At 50.0% G+C, this 15,375-nt stretch overlaps 1 protein-coding gene across 3 annotated transcripts in view; it reads left to right on the top strand.

The window, feature by feature from the left end:
• The window catches only part of NIPAL3 (NIPA like domain containing 3), a 36,260-nt gene extending 25,115 nt beyond the window's left edge, over positions 1 to 11,145 (top strand). For all 3 annotated transcript variants that reach the window (XM_084875022.1, XM_084875023.1, XM_084875021.1), the window contains exons 10-12: positions 539 to 602; positions 2,752 to 2,846; positions 7,987 to 11,145. In XM_084875022.1, coding sequence (XP_084731148.1) covers positions 539 to 602; positions 2,752 to 2,846; positions 7,987 to 8,186 — 359 coding nt within the window. In that variant the 3' untranslated portion in view covers positions 8,187 to 11,145. The remainder of the gene's footprint in view (positions 1 to 538; positions 603 to 2,751; positions 2,847 to 7,986) is intronic.
• Positions 11,146 to 15,375: the final 4,230 nt, after the last annotated feature.

Genomic DNA, 15,375 nt, shown 5'->3' with positions numbered 1-15,375 from the left:
TTGAGTCCCAATTAGGGCACATGTCCGGATTGTAGGCTCCATCCTCAGTAGGGGGCATGCAGGAGGCGGCTGATCAATGATCCTCTCTCATCGTCAATGTTTCTATTTCTCCTTCTCCCTTCCTGTCTGGAATCAATAACAAAAATATGTTTAAGTCAAAAAAAGGAAGGTGGGGAGGAGGGGCCTGTGAAAACTGGTAAATACGGTCTGTGGCTTAGCTCCTGGTATTGTTTCGTTGCGGGGACCTGGGGGAAGGGTACGTGGAAAACTTGTACTATTTTTGTGGGTCTAGTAGTGTCTCAAAATAAAAAGGTAAAAAATGGTGGCGATAAGAGGGGCATAGAAAGGGGACAAAGAGGACAGCCTGTCCGCTGAGGTGGCTCTGCTTCTGTTCTCCTAATACCTCACTGGGCGCAGTCATAGTCTTTTATGATCGCTTGGGTTTCCTACAGGAGAGAGAGCTTAGCCAGATCCCAGACAGACTGGCAAGCAGGTGATCTGAAATCAGCTCACCCGAGTTTTGCGTTCTTTGCTGCAGGCGCCGTGTTTTACCTGGACTTCATCGGGGAGGACACGCTGCACATCTGCATGTTTGCGCTGGGGTGAGTCCGCCCTCCTCTCTGGCCCGGGGCCTCGCGTGTACAGCTCCAGGCAGGTGCCTCCCTTGACTTATTGCCTCTCGGGCGGTCACTGAGGGCAGGGAGCCGCTGGGAGCACATTCCTCCCTAAGGGCTCCATTTCCTTCCCCCATTTCCTTCTCCTTCCTTCCCTGTTGGGCCTTCCTCTCCCTGTCACTTCTAAAAATCACATTTTAGCACATGAAAGGCCTGGCAGCCTGACCTCAGATCAAAGAGATACATTTTGAAGCTGCACGAGATGCCATCATTTTGCAAAAACTAATGGGATTGGTAATATTTCACGTTGGCAAGAGGATGAGGAGACCGTGAGGAGCTCTTTAATGTGGGAAAGGACAGTTTGGCCATATCAATAAAAATTTTTAATGTGCACATTATTGATGTAACATTTCATTTCTAATTTATTTTGGGGAAATCATTGAAATGGGACACAAAAACACATTAATTTTAAAGCCAGTGGTATAAGCAAATAATTGAAAGCAACTTAAATGCCCAGCAGTAGAAACAGATTAAATTATAATATATTCATGTAATAAATTACCTTGGTGCCATTTTGAAAAATTGAGGCCAGTCGATAGGTACTGACATAGAACCATGTCTAGGATACATTAGATGGAAAAAGTTATTTATTTATTTTTAAAATATATTTTATTGACTTTTTACAGAGAGGAAGGGAGAGAGATAGAGAGCTAGAAACGTCAATGAGAGAGAAACATCGACCGGCTGCCTCCTGCACACCCCCCACCGGGGGGTGCCCGCAAGCAAGGTACATGCCCTTGACCGGAATCGAACCTGGGACCTTTCAGTCCACAGACCGACGCTCTATCCACTGAGCCAAACTGGTTTCGGCTACTTTTTTTTTTTTTTTTTTTTTAACGTATAGTCTGGTCTAAGATCCCACAGTTCCACCTCTAGATATATTCCCCACAAAAATTAGTACATATATTGACAAAAAATGACTTATACATGAATATTTACAGAAGCTTTATTCATAATATGCTCAAATTGGATATAATCCAAATGTCTGTCAATAGGAGAGGGGAAATTATTGTATATTCAGATAATGGGTTCCATACAACAATTAAAAATAATGAACTGAGACACAATAAAGTGGGTGAATCTTAAGGACATTTATTGGCCAAAAGAAGCTAGCCATGGAAAGAGTCCTACACACTCTGAGGTAGCTTCCCAGAACCTCATAAACAGGCAGATGGAATGGTGGTGAGAGAAGTCACAGTGGTGGTTTCCTCTGGGAGGGTTGCATGACTTGGGAAGAGGCTCAGGGACACTTTCTGGAGGGGGGTGGAGGGATGGAAATGCCTTCTCTGCTGACCTGGTGGTGACCACACGTGTGTGTACACAGATTAAGTGATGGACCTCTGTACTTAGGGTTTGTGCGCTTTACTGCATGACAATCATACCTCCATTTTTATTTTATTTTTTTTTTTAGTAAATATGTTTTTATTGACTTCAAAGAGAGAGGAAGGGAGAGGGAAAGAGCCATAGAAACATCAGTGATGAGAGAGAATTGTTGATCAGTTGCCTCCTGCACGCCCCCTATTGAGAATCGAGCCCACAGCCCAGGCATGTCCCTTGACTGGGATCGAACCATGACCTCCTGGTTCATGAGTCCATGCTCAACCACTGAGCCATACCAGCCAGGCCATAACTCTGTTTTTATAAAGTGGCTTGTTTATCCAGGCTCCAGGGAAAAGGATAAAAAACAAAACAAAAAATTACTCTGGAAGGGTATACACCTGCCTGAGGGAGTGGGACTGGGAGAGGACACGGACTTTCCAATTTTTACTTTCTCTACTTCTGTATTGATTACACTCAGGCTTTAGAGAACATTTTAAATTAAAACAGATATGTTTAAATGTAAGGTTCCGAGATCCAGGCTAAGGGAAGTGAAGGACGGTGAGAGTTTTGCCTGGGTGAGTCCAATGTATCCTGACGAAGGCTTGTGCAGAGAGCGTAGGGCGCGTGGGGCCCTCAGTAATCTCACGTCCGCTCCCCGCCGACCGCAGACCCTCAGCCTCCCCGGGCTGCTCTGCGTGAGCGCCCCCGCATGCTGGCCTTCTTTCTCCTCCTCCCCTTCTCTCTCTCTGTCCCTCAGGTGCCTCATCGCATTCCTGGGCGTCTTCTTAATCACGCGGAACAGGAAGAAGGCCATTCCGTTTGAGCCCTATATCTCCATGGACGCCATGCCAGGTAACGTAGACACCCGTGTCTGCCGCTGGCCTGCTCATCCCCATAGACCACTGCTGCTTCCTGTGTAAAGAGAGACACTGCGGCTGCGTTTGGTACAGGGGCCGCGTGCTGTGCCATTATGGTGTGATTGTTGGTCTTCCTTTTCTTTCTTTCTTTCTTTCTTTCTTTCTTTCTTTTTCTTTCTTTCTTTCTTTCTTTCTTTATTTATTTTTCTAGTCTCAGTGTGCAAAAGAGGAGGCCGTGGCTGAGGAGCCTCAGTCGGTTTTGAGCACATCTTGCCAATTCCCCTGTCTATTTTGGGATCTTTTAAAGACAGTCCTGATTCATGCTGGATATAATTAATTGCGATCTACAGCACCAGGCTTCATGCCTGCAAAAGGGAAAACCCATGGACCTGGTTGGAATGGAGTGATCAGAGAGGGGAAGGAAAGTAGAATGAATGGGAAAGGAAATGAAAAAAGTAGAGTGAATGCAATTCAAATACTATAAAACCTCACTCCTTCAATGGTCGGCAAACTCATTAGTCAACAGAGCCAAATATCAACAGGATGATTGAAATTTCTTTTGAGAGCCACATTTTTTTAACTTAAACTTCTTCTAACGCCACTTCTTCAAAATAGACTTGCTCAGGCCAAGGTATTTTGTGGAAGAGCCGCACTCCAGGGGCCAAAGAGCCACATGTGACTGAGAGCCGAGGTTTGCCGACCACTGCCTTAGACTACAAAGGAGTGGGTTGCTCTGGAAGACCTGGTTTCCCAGGGAGCTAAGGGTTCACCTGGAGAAGCACACGCTTGAATGTCCTGAAGGCCTGATGTAACACAAAGGTGTGAAGCAGCAAATTATTGCACAAAAGGGAGCGGTGTGGCCTGTGGAGAAGGGGAAGGTCCCGCCTACGGGAACCTAGGCTAGAAAAGTTAGGACGCTGGGCCAGCCCCATCCGCGTTTGCTGACCTAAATTCTGAGTTGTCAGTGACCACTAGTTTTCACTCTTTAACTCACAATTTTTATCTTCAATCGATTAGATAGACCTCTCCCCCACGCTTCATTAAGACAGTCTAATGAACAAATTTAGCCACATCGATGGCATAGAGAGCTGCTTAGTGTAGAGCTCTGGAGGTAGGTGTGTGCTCAGGGCTGACTGAGGTGCCCTCCCCCAATGACTCCAGGGTTAGTGTGTGTGTCTACTGGTTCCATTATTTCCCCATCTCTTGCCATGAAGCCGTTGTCTGTCATGCTTGCCGGTACCAGCCCGCAATTTCTGCCGTTACCGGCATAGCAACACCGTGTAGGTCTTCTCATGTGACCCAATGTGTTTGAATCGTGTGTAAAATTAAAATGAGCTCTGAGTGGGGCCTTCAGGCTTCTCCGAGGCGTTACGTGCATGAGCCTTAGTGCATGGACTTTTTAAACATCTAACCTGGCTGCTCAGATGCCTTTTTTGCTTACTTCCTTGTTCTCGGCTGTGTTCCGGATAGATGAGGGCGCTGGATAGCTGAATTCCAGATAGGTGAGGTGTCAAACCCTGTGTGTGTGCAAGTGTGTGTCCCTGTCTGTGTGTTGGTGTGTTGACAAACTGTGTATGTGTATATACCTGTATGCGTATCCGTATATGCTCATATACGGATGTGTTTTCTGGTGGAACATACTAGGAGAAGGTGACCGGAGGCAATCTAAAGATCAGCACTCTGTGTGGCCTGTCTGTGGATGTGGCTCTTGCTCCCTCGTGGTACCCTGTGACCAGCAGGGAGTAGGTGTTGAGGGAAGGAGGCCCCGCCCCATGGCTGTGGCCTGCCACACACTTCCGAGTAGACGTGTGTTTTGCACTGTGAAGAGCTTGGGCTTAGAGTTCAGATGATCTGGATTCAAATTCCAGCTCTACCCCTTACCCACTCTGCGACCTTGGCCTCTGACCCTCCCTGGACACGGGGACTCCTTCCGGGGTGGCAGGATAACATGGTAAAGGCCCCCTGGCACGGCGTCTGGGACATGGTAGATGCCTGGTTACATTTGGTTCCACTTCGCTTTTGCTTAAAAAAAAAAATTTTTTTTGAGCACGTGTTTGACCTAAATCCAGGTGGAACTAGAAGAATAAAACTGCTTACCCAGAGTGGCTTTTCAGGCCATTTGGTTTCCCTGGTCAGCATTTAGACCTTGCTTTCGGTCTGCTTAGACTGGTGTGTGCACGACAGACTAGCTACTGTGAGGAGGCATTAAAATCCCAAAGAATCACTACATGCCACCATTTGGAGAAGCTTTAGGAAGTTCTGGCTCCAGAAAGATATAGAGAGAGAGGGAGGGAGGGAGGGAGGGAGAGAGAGAGAGAGAGAGAGAGAGAGAGAGAGAGAGAGAGAGAGAGAAACAGCCCCTGCTATGTGGGAGCTGGGTCTCGGGGTTCCAGGCTGAACACAGAGGGCTTCACGGAACACCCCCACCAGACAGCCTCCTGTGACCCTGATGGGTCAGGGCACAAACAGGGCCACCCCAGAACATGCCCAAACGCTGACGACACGGGAACATTGTCTAACCACAAAAAGGAGCAAACACCCCCTCACATGAGTGACTGCTGCTCTCTACCACTCACAGTGTTAGCCTCAGTCTGGTCTTCTCTCTTTCTGGATAAGAATTATTCAGATCCTCAATTATAGAATTACTAGAGGCCTAGTGCACAAAATTTGTGCACAAGGGGGTGGGGGTGTCCCTCAGCTTAGCCTGCACCCTCTCCTATCTGGGACCCCTCAAGGGATGTCCAACTGCTCGTTTAGGCCCAATCCCACGATCCACTGGCCTAAACGGGCAGTCGGACATCCTTCCCACAATCCAGGACTGCTGGGCCCCAACTGCTCGCCTACCTGCCTGCCTGATTGCCCCTAACTGCTTCTGCCAGCTAGCCTGATCACCCCCTAATCACTCCCTTGCCAACCTGATTGATGCCTAACTGTTCCCCTACCAGCCTGATTGCCCCTAACTTCCCTCCCTTCCTGGCCTGGTCACCCCCCAACTGCCCTCTCCCCTTTGCCAGCCTGGTCTCGTCCCCTGCCCCTCCCCCACTGCTCTCCCCTGCAGACTTGGTCCCCCCTAACTGCCCTCCCCTGCTGGCCTGGTTGCCTACAACTGCCTCCCCTGCCAGCCATCTGTGTCCACATGGGGGCGGCCATCTTATGTGTTGGAGTGATGGTCAATTTGCATATTACCCTTTTATTAGATAGGATCCCCACTTCCTGACAGCATCTAATCCAAAGCAAAGTCCTGCTTCCTTAAACTCCCCCCCAACCACCTAACACAAACCCAAATAATAAGTTCTTTCTGATGTGATACCTTTTTACTTAAACACCCCGAGTTCTGGAACACCCCCAGTTCCTCATGGTGTCCACCTCCCTCAATGGGCCGGTAAAGCCAGGTTTGTTAGACTCCGGGTGTGCTCCTGCTGGTTTGTGGCCAGAGAGCATTGACAGAATCCAAAAGCTAACCCACGCCTGGTGAGGCAGCTCTCTTCCCCCAGGGTTAGGCATCCCTTCATCTTCCCCCACCCCCCAAATTCAGACCACAGACCCTTCAACTGTATCCTTCCAGTGACCATCAGCTAAGGCTCAGGCAATGTGGGAACAAGGGTCCTTCCACAAACTGGGTCTTCCCAGCCCCTCTGTAGAGTGAGTAAGAGCACGGGCTTTGGTGTCAGAGCCCAGCCGTGTCTCTTACTCGCTGTGTGACCTTGAGCAAGTTGCTTCACCTCTCTGAATCTGTCTGGTCCCGAGAACGAGGAGGGCAGCCTCTCTTTGTCCTGGGGTCTTTGGAGATTCCGTGCAGGTAACCTATAGAGCGGCCCACACAGCATTCCACGTCAGAGTCTGGGCTTCGGAGTCCGAACCACCTGAGTGTGAGCCCTGGGGGCCCGGCCACTTACGGCTCTGTGGTCTCCAGCGGCCTCCTTTTCCTTGTTGGCAGTTGTAAGGACCAAATGGCATAAAACTTTATAACCGTTGGAAAACAGTGGCTGCCCCCGGCTAAACATTCAGTACGTGTAACTGTTATCGTTATGGCTGTCGTTACTATCACTATCGAAAGCACTTAGCCCAGTGCCTAAGGCCTATTGAGCAGTCCGGTGTCAGCTGTTTTATCATCATTGCGCTTTTATAGAAATCACTTTGCATTCAATGTCTCATGACTCAGTGTGGGAGCGAGAGAATTGGAAGGGTCTTAACTCCCTACAAGGTAAAAGAGTTGCTTCAGAAAAGACCAGATCCCACCTGACTAGTGGCAGGGGTAAGGTAGGAAGTGGTTGTAGAATAAGGTAAAGGAATTCATGACTCAAGTCTTTGCCGGGTCTCGTCTCTTATCTCCCCCCCCCCACTGCTCTTCAAACGTAAGTAGAAATCCAACATCATTGTGCCCGGAGGTGATAGGAGAAACCACACCCTCCCCTCTAGTGGATCTGGGATGTTAATGTTCAGGTCAACACTCTCCCTCTGAGCATCATGATGCACCTGTCACTAGGACGTGTGTCTGTGACACAGGATTTACCCTCTTCTGTCAACAGTGTCATGAGGTTTCCTGGGTCCTAGTGTCCCCCGGCAGGAAAGCAATGGCATCTACCATGTCCAGAGCCCAGCTGTGGTTCCACGCCCCTCGCGGCCCAAACAGATGTCCCCCCTCATTCTAGGCCGGCCAAGGGTTTCTCTCGACAGTAGCTGGTCTGTGTGCATAGTTCCTGAAGAGGCACCCCTTCTTGCTTAGCAGCCGTTAATATTTCTAGTATATATTTATGGGTGTTCTTTTTTTTAAAATGTATTTTATTGATTTTTTTACAGAGAGGAAGGGAGAGGAATAGAGAGCTAGAAACATCAATGAGAGAGAAACATCCATCAGCTGCCTCCTGCACACCCTCCACTGGGAATGTGCCCACAACCAAGGTACATGCCCTCAACCGGAATTGAACCTGGGACCCCCGAGTCTGCAGGCCGACTCTCTATTCACTGAGCCAAGCTGCTCAGGGCGCTACGGGTGTTCTTTTTTTGATCCAGAGCATTCGGGAAATTGACCATGTCCGAGATTAGCTCTCGAGCGCCCTAGTTGGCCTGCAGTGGAACAGCCTCCTTCGGCCCCTCACCCCATAATGACCGGGGGGACACGGGTTTCATTGCAGGGATGCAGAACATGCATGACAAGGGGATGGTGGTCCAGCCCGACCTCAAAACTTCCTTCTCCTACGGGGCCCTGGAAAGCAACGACAGCATTTCTGAGATCTATGCTCCGGCCACGCTGCCCGTCATGCAGGAAGAGCACGGCTCCAGGGGCGCCCCCGGGGCCCCCTACCGAGTCCTGGAGCACACCAAGAAGGAGTGAGCACCCCGCAGGAGACCCCCTCCCCGCCGCTCGCCGCTGCGCAAGCTGTGCCCACCGTGGTTCGGCTCTTCGTTCCAGAACTCGCCTCTCAAGCTGTATTTTTTAAAAGCCGGGAGCTGTGCGGAGGGGGATCTAGAAAAGGCTTTGTCTCTGGCAGAGGTTGTGTGGACCCTGGTCTCGGGCATTTCCGATGTCGGGGTGAGGGGAGAGGACGGAAGCAGTATTCCTAGGGGGCAGGCGGGCGGGAAGCAGCCTCTGCCCGGCGAGTCCAGCGGGTTTGGAAAGCCTTCCCGGCCTTGACCTTGGCAACTGGGCTTCCGCAGCCAATGACCAAAGCTTGCCACATTCCTCAGAGCTCAGGCCAGCCTGAGATTCTGCTTGTTCTCACCAAACCCCATGGAGGCTGGAGACCTCTCAGTCTCGCCCTCCCCGACCTCACGTGCAGGCCCGCTCCGCTGGCTACCCTCTCGTGCGTGATTCCGTGTTTGCGGTAACGTTTGTGTGGACATCCCGTGGCTAGTGGGTCAGCCTGTCGTCGCCTGTAGGAAATGCACTCTGCCCTCGTTGTCTGTGCCTCCCAGGGGAGTGTGCTGGGCTGGTTAGAGTGGATCTCCTGGGAAAACCCATTTGGTTTTGGTTCTGTGAACTACTTGATAGCTCCCCACCCTCTTGCGAGGAACTGGGAGGTTAAGAGAAGATGGGGGGGGAGGGGGGCAGGGGGGAGAGAGAGGAATAAGGACAGGGGCAGAGTGATGCACATCAGCCCTACACGGAGGAAGAATCCCTTTCCATCTTACAGAAGGCGATTGCCTCGCGTATAAAAGGATAGACAGGAAACCTGGCTGTTGTAGAGTTTTCTCCCGCACACCAACGCCCTCTGATAAGATTGGGGGCCGTGGGGGGGAGGGGTGCTCATGTCAGAGACAGCATGGATCTCCCCCTCACCCCCCCTTATTCTCATTAGACATCGGCACACCTAGCTGAGATAATGGCTCATTTTCCCAGCGTCAGCAGCGACTGCTGGGTCCTCATCCCCAGGCACTTGTCTGGAGGCGCACACATCCTCAGAGATGGAGCCACCCCCACCCCCTCTTTTTGGGGCGTCCGTACCTTCTTCCTCTGGACTGGGTATTTTCAAGAATGGCAGGAAAAGGTTCGCCAATCTTAAAGACCCCCTGGCCTCAGGGAGTTTATTGAAAATGCAAATTCCTACACCCCAACCACAGGCACTCTGACCAAGTGGGACAGGGGTAGGGCCCAAGCATCTGCATTCTTAACTCTCAGCCCAGGGGCTTCTGATGCAGGTGACCCGAGGATCGCACACCTCGAAAGCCTGGTCTCTGAGAGAGCCGGTCCAGGGGCAGACTCGCTCCTGCCGGGAGGCTGGCACTGCCAGTCTGTGTCTCTGCCCTGGGGTCCCCCGGGCAGGTCACAGAATCCCCTCAGGATCAGGGGCCCCTCCACTCATTGATGGCTGCTTAGAGCTCCACTTCCTGCTTCCCCCAGCGGCCTCTCACTCCCGGGCAAGATAACAGTGTTAACAGACCAGCCCTGGTGGATCATTAACCTTTATGGATTGTGCTTAATGCCGACTTGGTTCCTTGGCTTCAAAAAACTGTCTCTGTTGCCTGTGGTAACCGTTTCCGTATTGTATCTTAACCGCGTCTGTATTGTGTCTTACCTGCCTACGAGGGCAGCGCATGCCCTTTTCCCCTTTAGAGACTATATTTACGAGGCAACTTACTATTTTTTAAGCGTTTGGACAGGGAGGACAAAAAGGTACAGAGTGGCTCCTGCCCTCCAGGCCGGCAGGGGGAGACACAAACACTCAGACACGGCAGGGAAACTGGCAGGGCAGGCAGAAGCAACATAGGACCACAGAAAAGGTCAGTTTTGGGGGGTCCTGCTACAGGTCAGGTCCTGAGCCTAGAATGAGGTATCCAAAACGGAGGTGATGTGGGCCCCACTCACTGATGATTGGCAAATCTAAGTTTTGGACAAACATGGGAAGTCCAATGATCATCCCCACCCCTGCCCCTCCCAGGCAGAGGAGCCAGTGTTTGCAGAGGCACAGAAGTCGGGAGGGAGGGGTCACAGGGAGACATGGGGGGGGGGGTGGTGATGGGAGATGAGCCTGGAGCAATAAGCAGTGGGAGCCAATCACAGAGGGCCTTGAGCTCCCGGAGGCAGAGCTTGAAGTCATCGTCGGAGGCCTGGCAGTCCTGCATGGCTCAGGAGGAAGAGAATGGCGGGTGGGCACTGGGTGGAAAGGAGGCCTTCCTTATGCCTAGGGAGGAGCTGCGGTCCTGCAAGAACAGAACACAAAAGGGGGGGGGGGGTGAAAATCCAGTCCCGCTGCTCTTCAGGGGAGGGGACATCACCTTTCCACTCGTATCCTGAATCGCCATTTGTCCTCATGGCTCTGTTACCCCAAAGCCCTCCCCAGTGCTCCAAGCACATTGAATATCACGCGCCTCTCTCTCCTTTCCTCTCCCGCCCTGGGGTCCCCTCCTCTAGAGGCTGGGATTCTGGTTTTCCCTGATCGGTTTTGACCAAAGTTCAGCGCCCCCTTCCCGTGACCCCTCCCATGAAGCTCCAGGTCTGACGATACCACCCCATGGGGGTTTGCAGCATGAAACTGGACGCCGGGTAGGGAACAAAGGACTGGCATCTCCATTGAATTTCCAGTGGAGACCAGCCAGCTTGATGGTGCTGTGTGGATCCAAGTCATCCGTCAGGGTGGTGGTGTGAATGCTAAACCTGGTCCGACACTGGCTGATGAGCAAAAAGAACTGTGTGTGTCTCTGAGAAGCTGTGTAAATGAAGTCACCTTAGAATATATTCTATGTGGATGCTTCTATTTTGTTAACTTCTTGACTAATATGGCATGTCTTATTTTTCAAAAAAAATGTGTGTGTTAGGTGCAAAGAAAAATATAACGTATTTAATTTTAAAACAACCCGTGTGATGTCTGTTGAGTTTACGTCTTATATTTGGCTAATTTTTTCTCTAGAGCACATGTGTCAAACACAAGGCCCGCGGGCCAAATCCAGCCCGCCAGGCCTTGCAATGTGGCCCGCACCGCGCTGTCATCACTGCACTCCGCTGTCAGTTTATGACATTGTCAGTTTATGACTGTTCAGTAAACCCTTCGGCCCGCGATTTAGGCTGGATTTTAGATTTTGGCCCCTTCTCTGATTGAGTTCAACACCCCTACTCTAGAGCAATTGAACTTTTATGTACATTTTACCACGTCTTTTTTAAAAAGAAACCCAGTGCCCTTTAGCTATCCTTCCCTGTACCCCCACCCCACCCTCCCAGCTTCTGGTAACCACTCATCTACTTTCTGTCTCTCTAGATCTCCCTACTTTGGATTTTCACATGAATGGAATCCGATAGACTCTCGATTCCAATAATTACAGGCTGTTGTTGTTCCTTATGACTTAAGCCCCAACCCAGTGGTTGGCAAGCTCATTAGTCAACAGAGTGGCAAACCTCAGCTTGCGAGCCGCAGTTACCAACCACGAGATATGTGGACCTGTGTGCCTGGCTTCTTTCCCCTCACATGTTTTCACAGTTCATCTGAGCTGTAGCACGTGCCCATACTTTGTTCATGTTTATGGATGAATACCCTCTTACCTTTTATTTTATTTTATTTTATTAATATATTTTTTATTTTTTACAGAGAGGAAGAGAGAGGGATAGCGAGCTAGAAACATCAATGAGAGAGAATCATCGATCGGCTGCCTCTTGCACACCTCCTACTGGGGATGTGCCCGCAACCAAGGTACATGCCCTTGACCGGAATCGAACCTGGGACCTTTCAGTCTGCAGACCTACACTCTACCACTGAGCCTAACCGGTTTCAGCACCTTTTAAATGTTAATAATGGCAACTTCTTTCCTTGGTTCCTTTCCTTCTGGGAATGGTAGCCTCTTTCTGCAATTGCTACTCCATATCCCCAAGAGTTCTTTTTACCTATTCATTACTAGTCAATATCTTTGTACATATCTGGGTAACAATCCTTTATATTAAGTTCGTTTTTAAATTATTTTTATTGATTTCAGAGAGGAAGGGAGAAGGAGAGAGTTAGAAACATCGATGAGAGAGAATCATTGACCGGCTGCCTCCTGCATGCCCCACACTGGGGACCAAGCCCACCCCCTAGGCATGTGCCCTGGCAAGGAATTGAACCATAACCTCCTGGCTCATAGGTCCATGCTCAACCACTGAGCCATGCCAGTTGGGCTTAAATTCTTTTTTCTTTTTTTTAAATTTTTTTTTTTAAATTATTTCAGAGAGGGGGAGGGAGAGAGAGATAGAAACATCCATGATGAGAATAACTGATCGACTGCCTCTTGCACGCCCCCTACTGGGGATCGAACCTGCAACCCAGGCATGTGCCCTGAATGGGTTGAACTGGGACCTTCTGGTTCATGGGTCAATGCTCAATCACTGAGCCACACCAGCTGGGCTTTTATTAAATTCCTCCCGTTCAAATCGCCAGTCTCCAAATAGCTGTCAGTTTGACTCCCGTCTCCTGACTGAGAGTCAAGAAAAATCAAAATAATTTTAGTCCCTGGGCTATTCATGCAGCTGTCCATTTTTAGCGTTCCATTTTCTCCTGGGCTCTCTCTGCGCCCCTTCCTTTCTGATTGGTCATTTGGATCTTATTCTCAATCTGCCTGCCACTCAAAGCAATCAGGAAGTAATGACTCCTAACAAATTCAAGGATTGCATTGTTTAAAGACCAGCTCCTTCAGGCTGGGTAGGAGACCATTGCTTGAAGATGCCACAGTTTGTTTATCCATTCTTCTTTTTCTTTCAACAGTTTATTGATTTTTAGAGGGGAGGAAGGAAGAGGGAGAAGGAGAAACATCCATGGGAGAGTGTAACATCCATCAGTTGCCTCCTGCACGCCCCCTACTCAGGGATCGAGCCTGAAACCCGGGCATGTGCCCTGACCAGGAATCAGACTGGCAGCCTTTCAGTGCTCAGGACGATGCCCAACCAACTGAGCCACACTGGCCAGGGCTACCCATTCTTCTTTTGATGGACACTTGGGATATTTCCAGTTTGGGGAGAGTATGAATAAAAAGTATTCTTTTTGGGGGGGAGGGATGGACATTTGCTTACAATAGAATTTCTGGGTCATAGGCGAGGTGTCCATTTAGCTTGATACCCGGGCAAACAGTTTCCAAAAAAAAATAGTCATCTCCACTTACATTCCATCAGCAATGCATGAAGGTGAGATGGAGATCTTTCATCCCTTCTCCTACTTCCCTAGCACAAATCTAATTTAGAGATTTTAAAGAACTGACTTTTAAATCTACCCAAGAGTGACAAAATCTGAAGTGAAATCGCCTCTCTGGAAATCCTCCTGAGAGGCACGAGACAGTCCCTGAACATCTGCAGCAGCATCTGACGGGCCCCATCGGGTTCCCAGGACAGAAAACACCTGTCAGCCTCAGCACGGCTGTCAAGTGGGTCCAGCCACAGGGGTCAACTTCTCTCTCTCTCTCTTTCTCTCTGCCTGAAACTCAAAACTCACAGTGATGGGAAGGAGGGTTAGAAATGTGAAACTGTGTCAAGTTCATTCGTCACAAGCATCTACTCCACACTGTGTACCCAGCACCTTGGACACACTGTGTGCCCAGCACCTTGGACACGATGGGAAGAGGAAAGATGTGGAAGATTTCGTGCTTACTCTCGAGTTTCTCATAACCTAGTGGGTAAGGTTCAACATGGAAACTCTCCCTCTGCCCGCCACATAAAGGTGGGTGCTGTTTTGGATCCTGCCCTTTGCCCTTTTGTGTTCTGTTCCACATGCTCGTCCTGGGTCATCTTGTCTGAGCCCATGATTTCAACCAGCCATCACCCCGCCTCCCAAACCACCACGCCTGGCCCGAGTTCACCCTGGGCTCCAGACCTATGTTTTCCAACTACCTCCTCAACGCTCCGCTCACACTCACCACGTACATGTAACTCACCAGTACATTCTGTTACCTTTGTCCTTATAATACAGCCAGGATCACACTCTTTTTCACCACTTCCTCCCCTATGACTGTTGGCCAGGCCACTGCCATCTCTGGTCTGCGTTATTGCAGTAACGCTACTCTGATAACGGATGGCTATTTGATTGCATAAGCCATCTCTTTGTCCTTTCCCTTCCTTTCGGTAATAGAGACTTGAATTACATTTTTTTAAAATATATTTTTATTGATTTCAAAAAAGGAGAGGGCAAGAGAGGTAGAAACATCAATGATGAGAGAGAATCGTCAATCGGCTGCCTCTTGCACGCGCCCCCCCCCTCCCCCCGCCTTCCAGGGACTGAGCCTGCAACCCAGACATGTGCCCAGACTGGGAATGGAACCATGACCTCCTGGTCCATGGATTGATGCTCAACCACTGAGCCACACCAGCTGGGCAGAAACTTGAATTGCTTTTGATGAATGTAACCACCAGGGTTCCAGCAGGAGGAGGATTTGAGGGGAGATTGGTAAAGGCTACTTATACATGTGTGGGCAAGGCTGAGGGAAACGAGAAGTAATGATGGTATGAGACCCTGAGCTTCCGACAGAGAAGAGCCATTTCCACCTCTAGGCCAAGGGAAGGGAGACTATCAGAACCGGGAGAGAGACCTGTAGGAAAAGAATCACTTGACAGAAGCTTCGGTGGATGTATGTGGCTTACCTGCAGTGACCTAGAAGGGAAGGGGCCTATGAAATAACACCCTCCCTCATCCTCCTCCAGCCCTCTCATCTCCTCCCAGCACCTTCTACTGGAATGAATGTGACACTAAGCCAGAGGCACCCATCCAAGCCAGCCATGTGGGTTGGCTTCCTGAGGCACCAATCAGAAAAGAGAATGGCAGAAGGTAGATCGGAGGGGAAGAAAGCACCTCGCACAGGAAGCCACTTCTCCCCAGTGCTCAGTCCATGAGGTTGAAGAGCTGCTGATCTCAACCCGAGGCAAGTACATGAGCCAGGCCTGGGTTGCGAGAATATCCCTTCTCCCTTCTCAAGAGAGTGGTTTAGTGATGTAAAGGAACCAAGATAGACCAACACGAGCAGTCCTGGGACTTGTGTTGACAGCATGGAGGAAAAGAAACTTTCTCTGCTGGTAGGGATGCGGCTGGAAGTTGTAAGCAGCTATTCTGCCCGTTCATTGGGAAAGGCAGCTTGAGAAT

This window comes from Pipistrellus hanaki (genome assembly GCF_964339955.1).
Source record: "Pipistrellus hanaki genome assembly, chromosome: 2".
Lineage (NCBI taxonomy): Eukaryota > Metazoa > Chordata > Mammalia > Chiroptera > Vespertilionidae > Pipistrellus > Pipistrellus hanaki.
The sequence above is the reverse complement of the archived record's forward strand: the minus strand, read 5'-3'. Positions and strand labels throughout refer to the sequence as shown.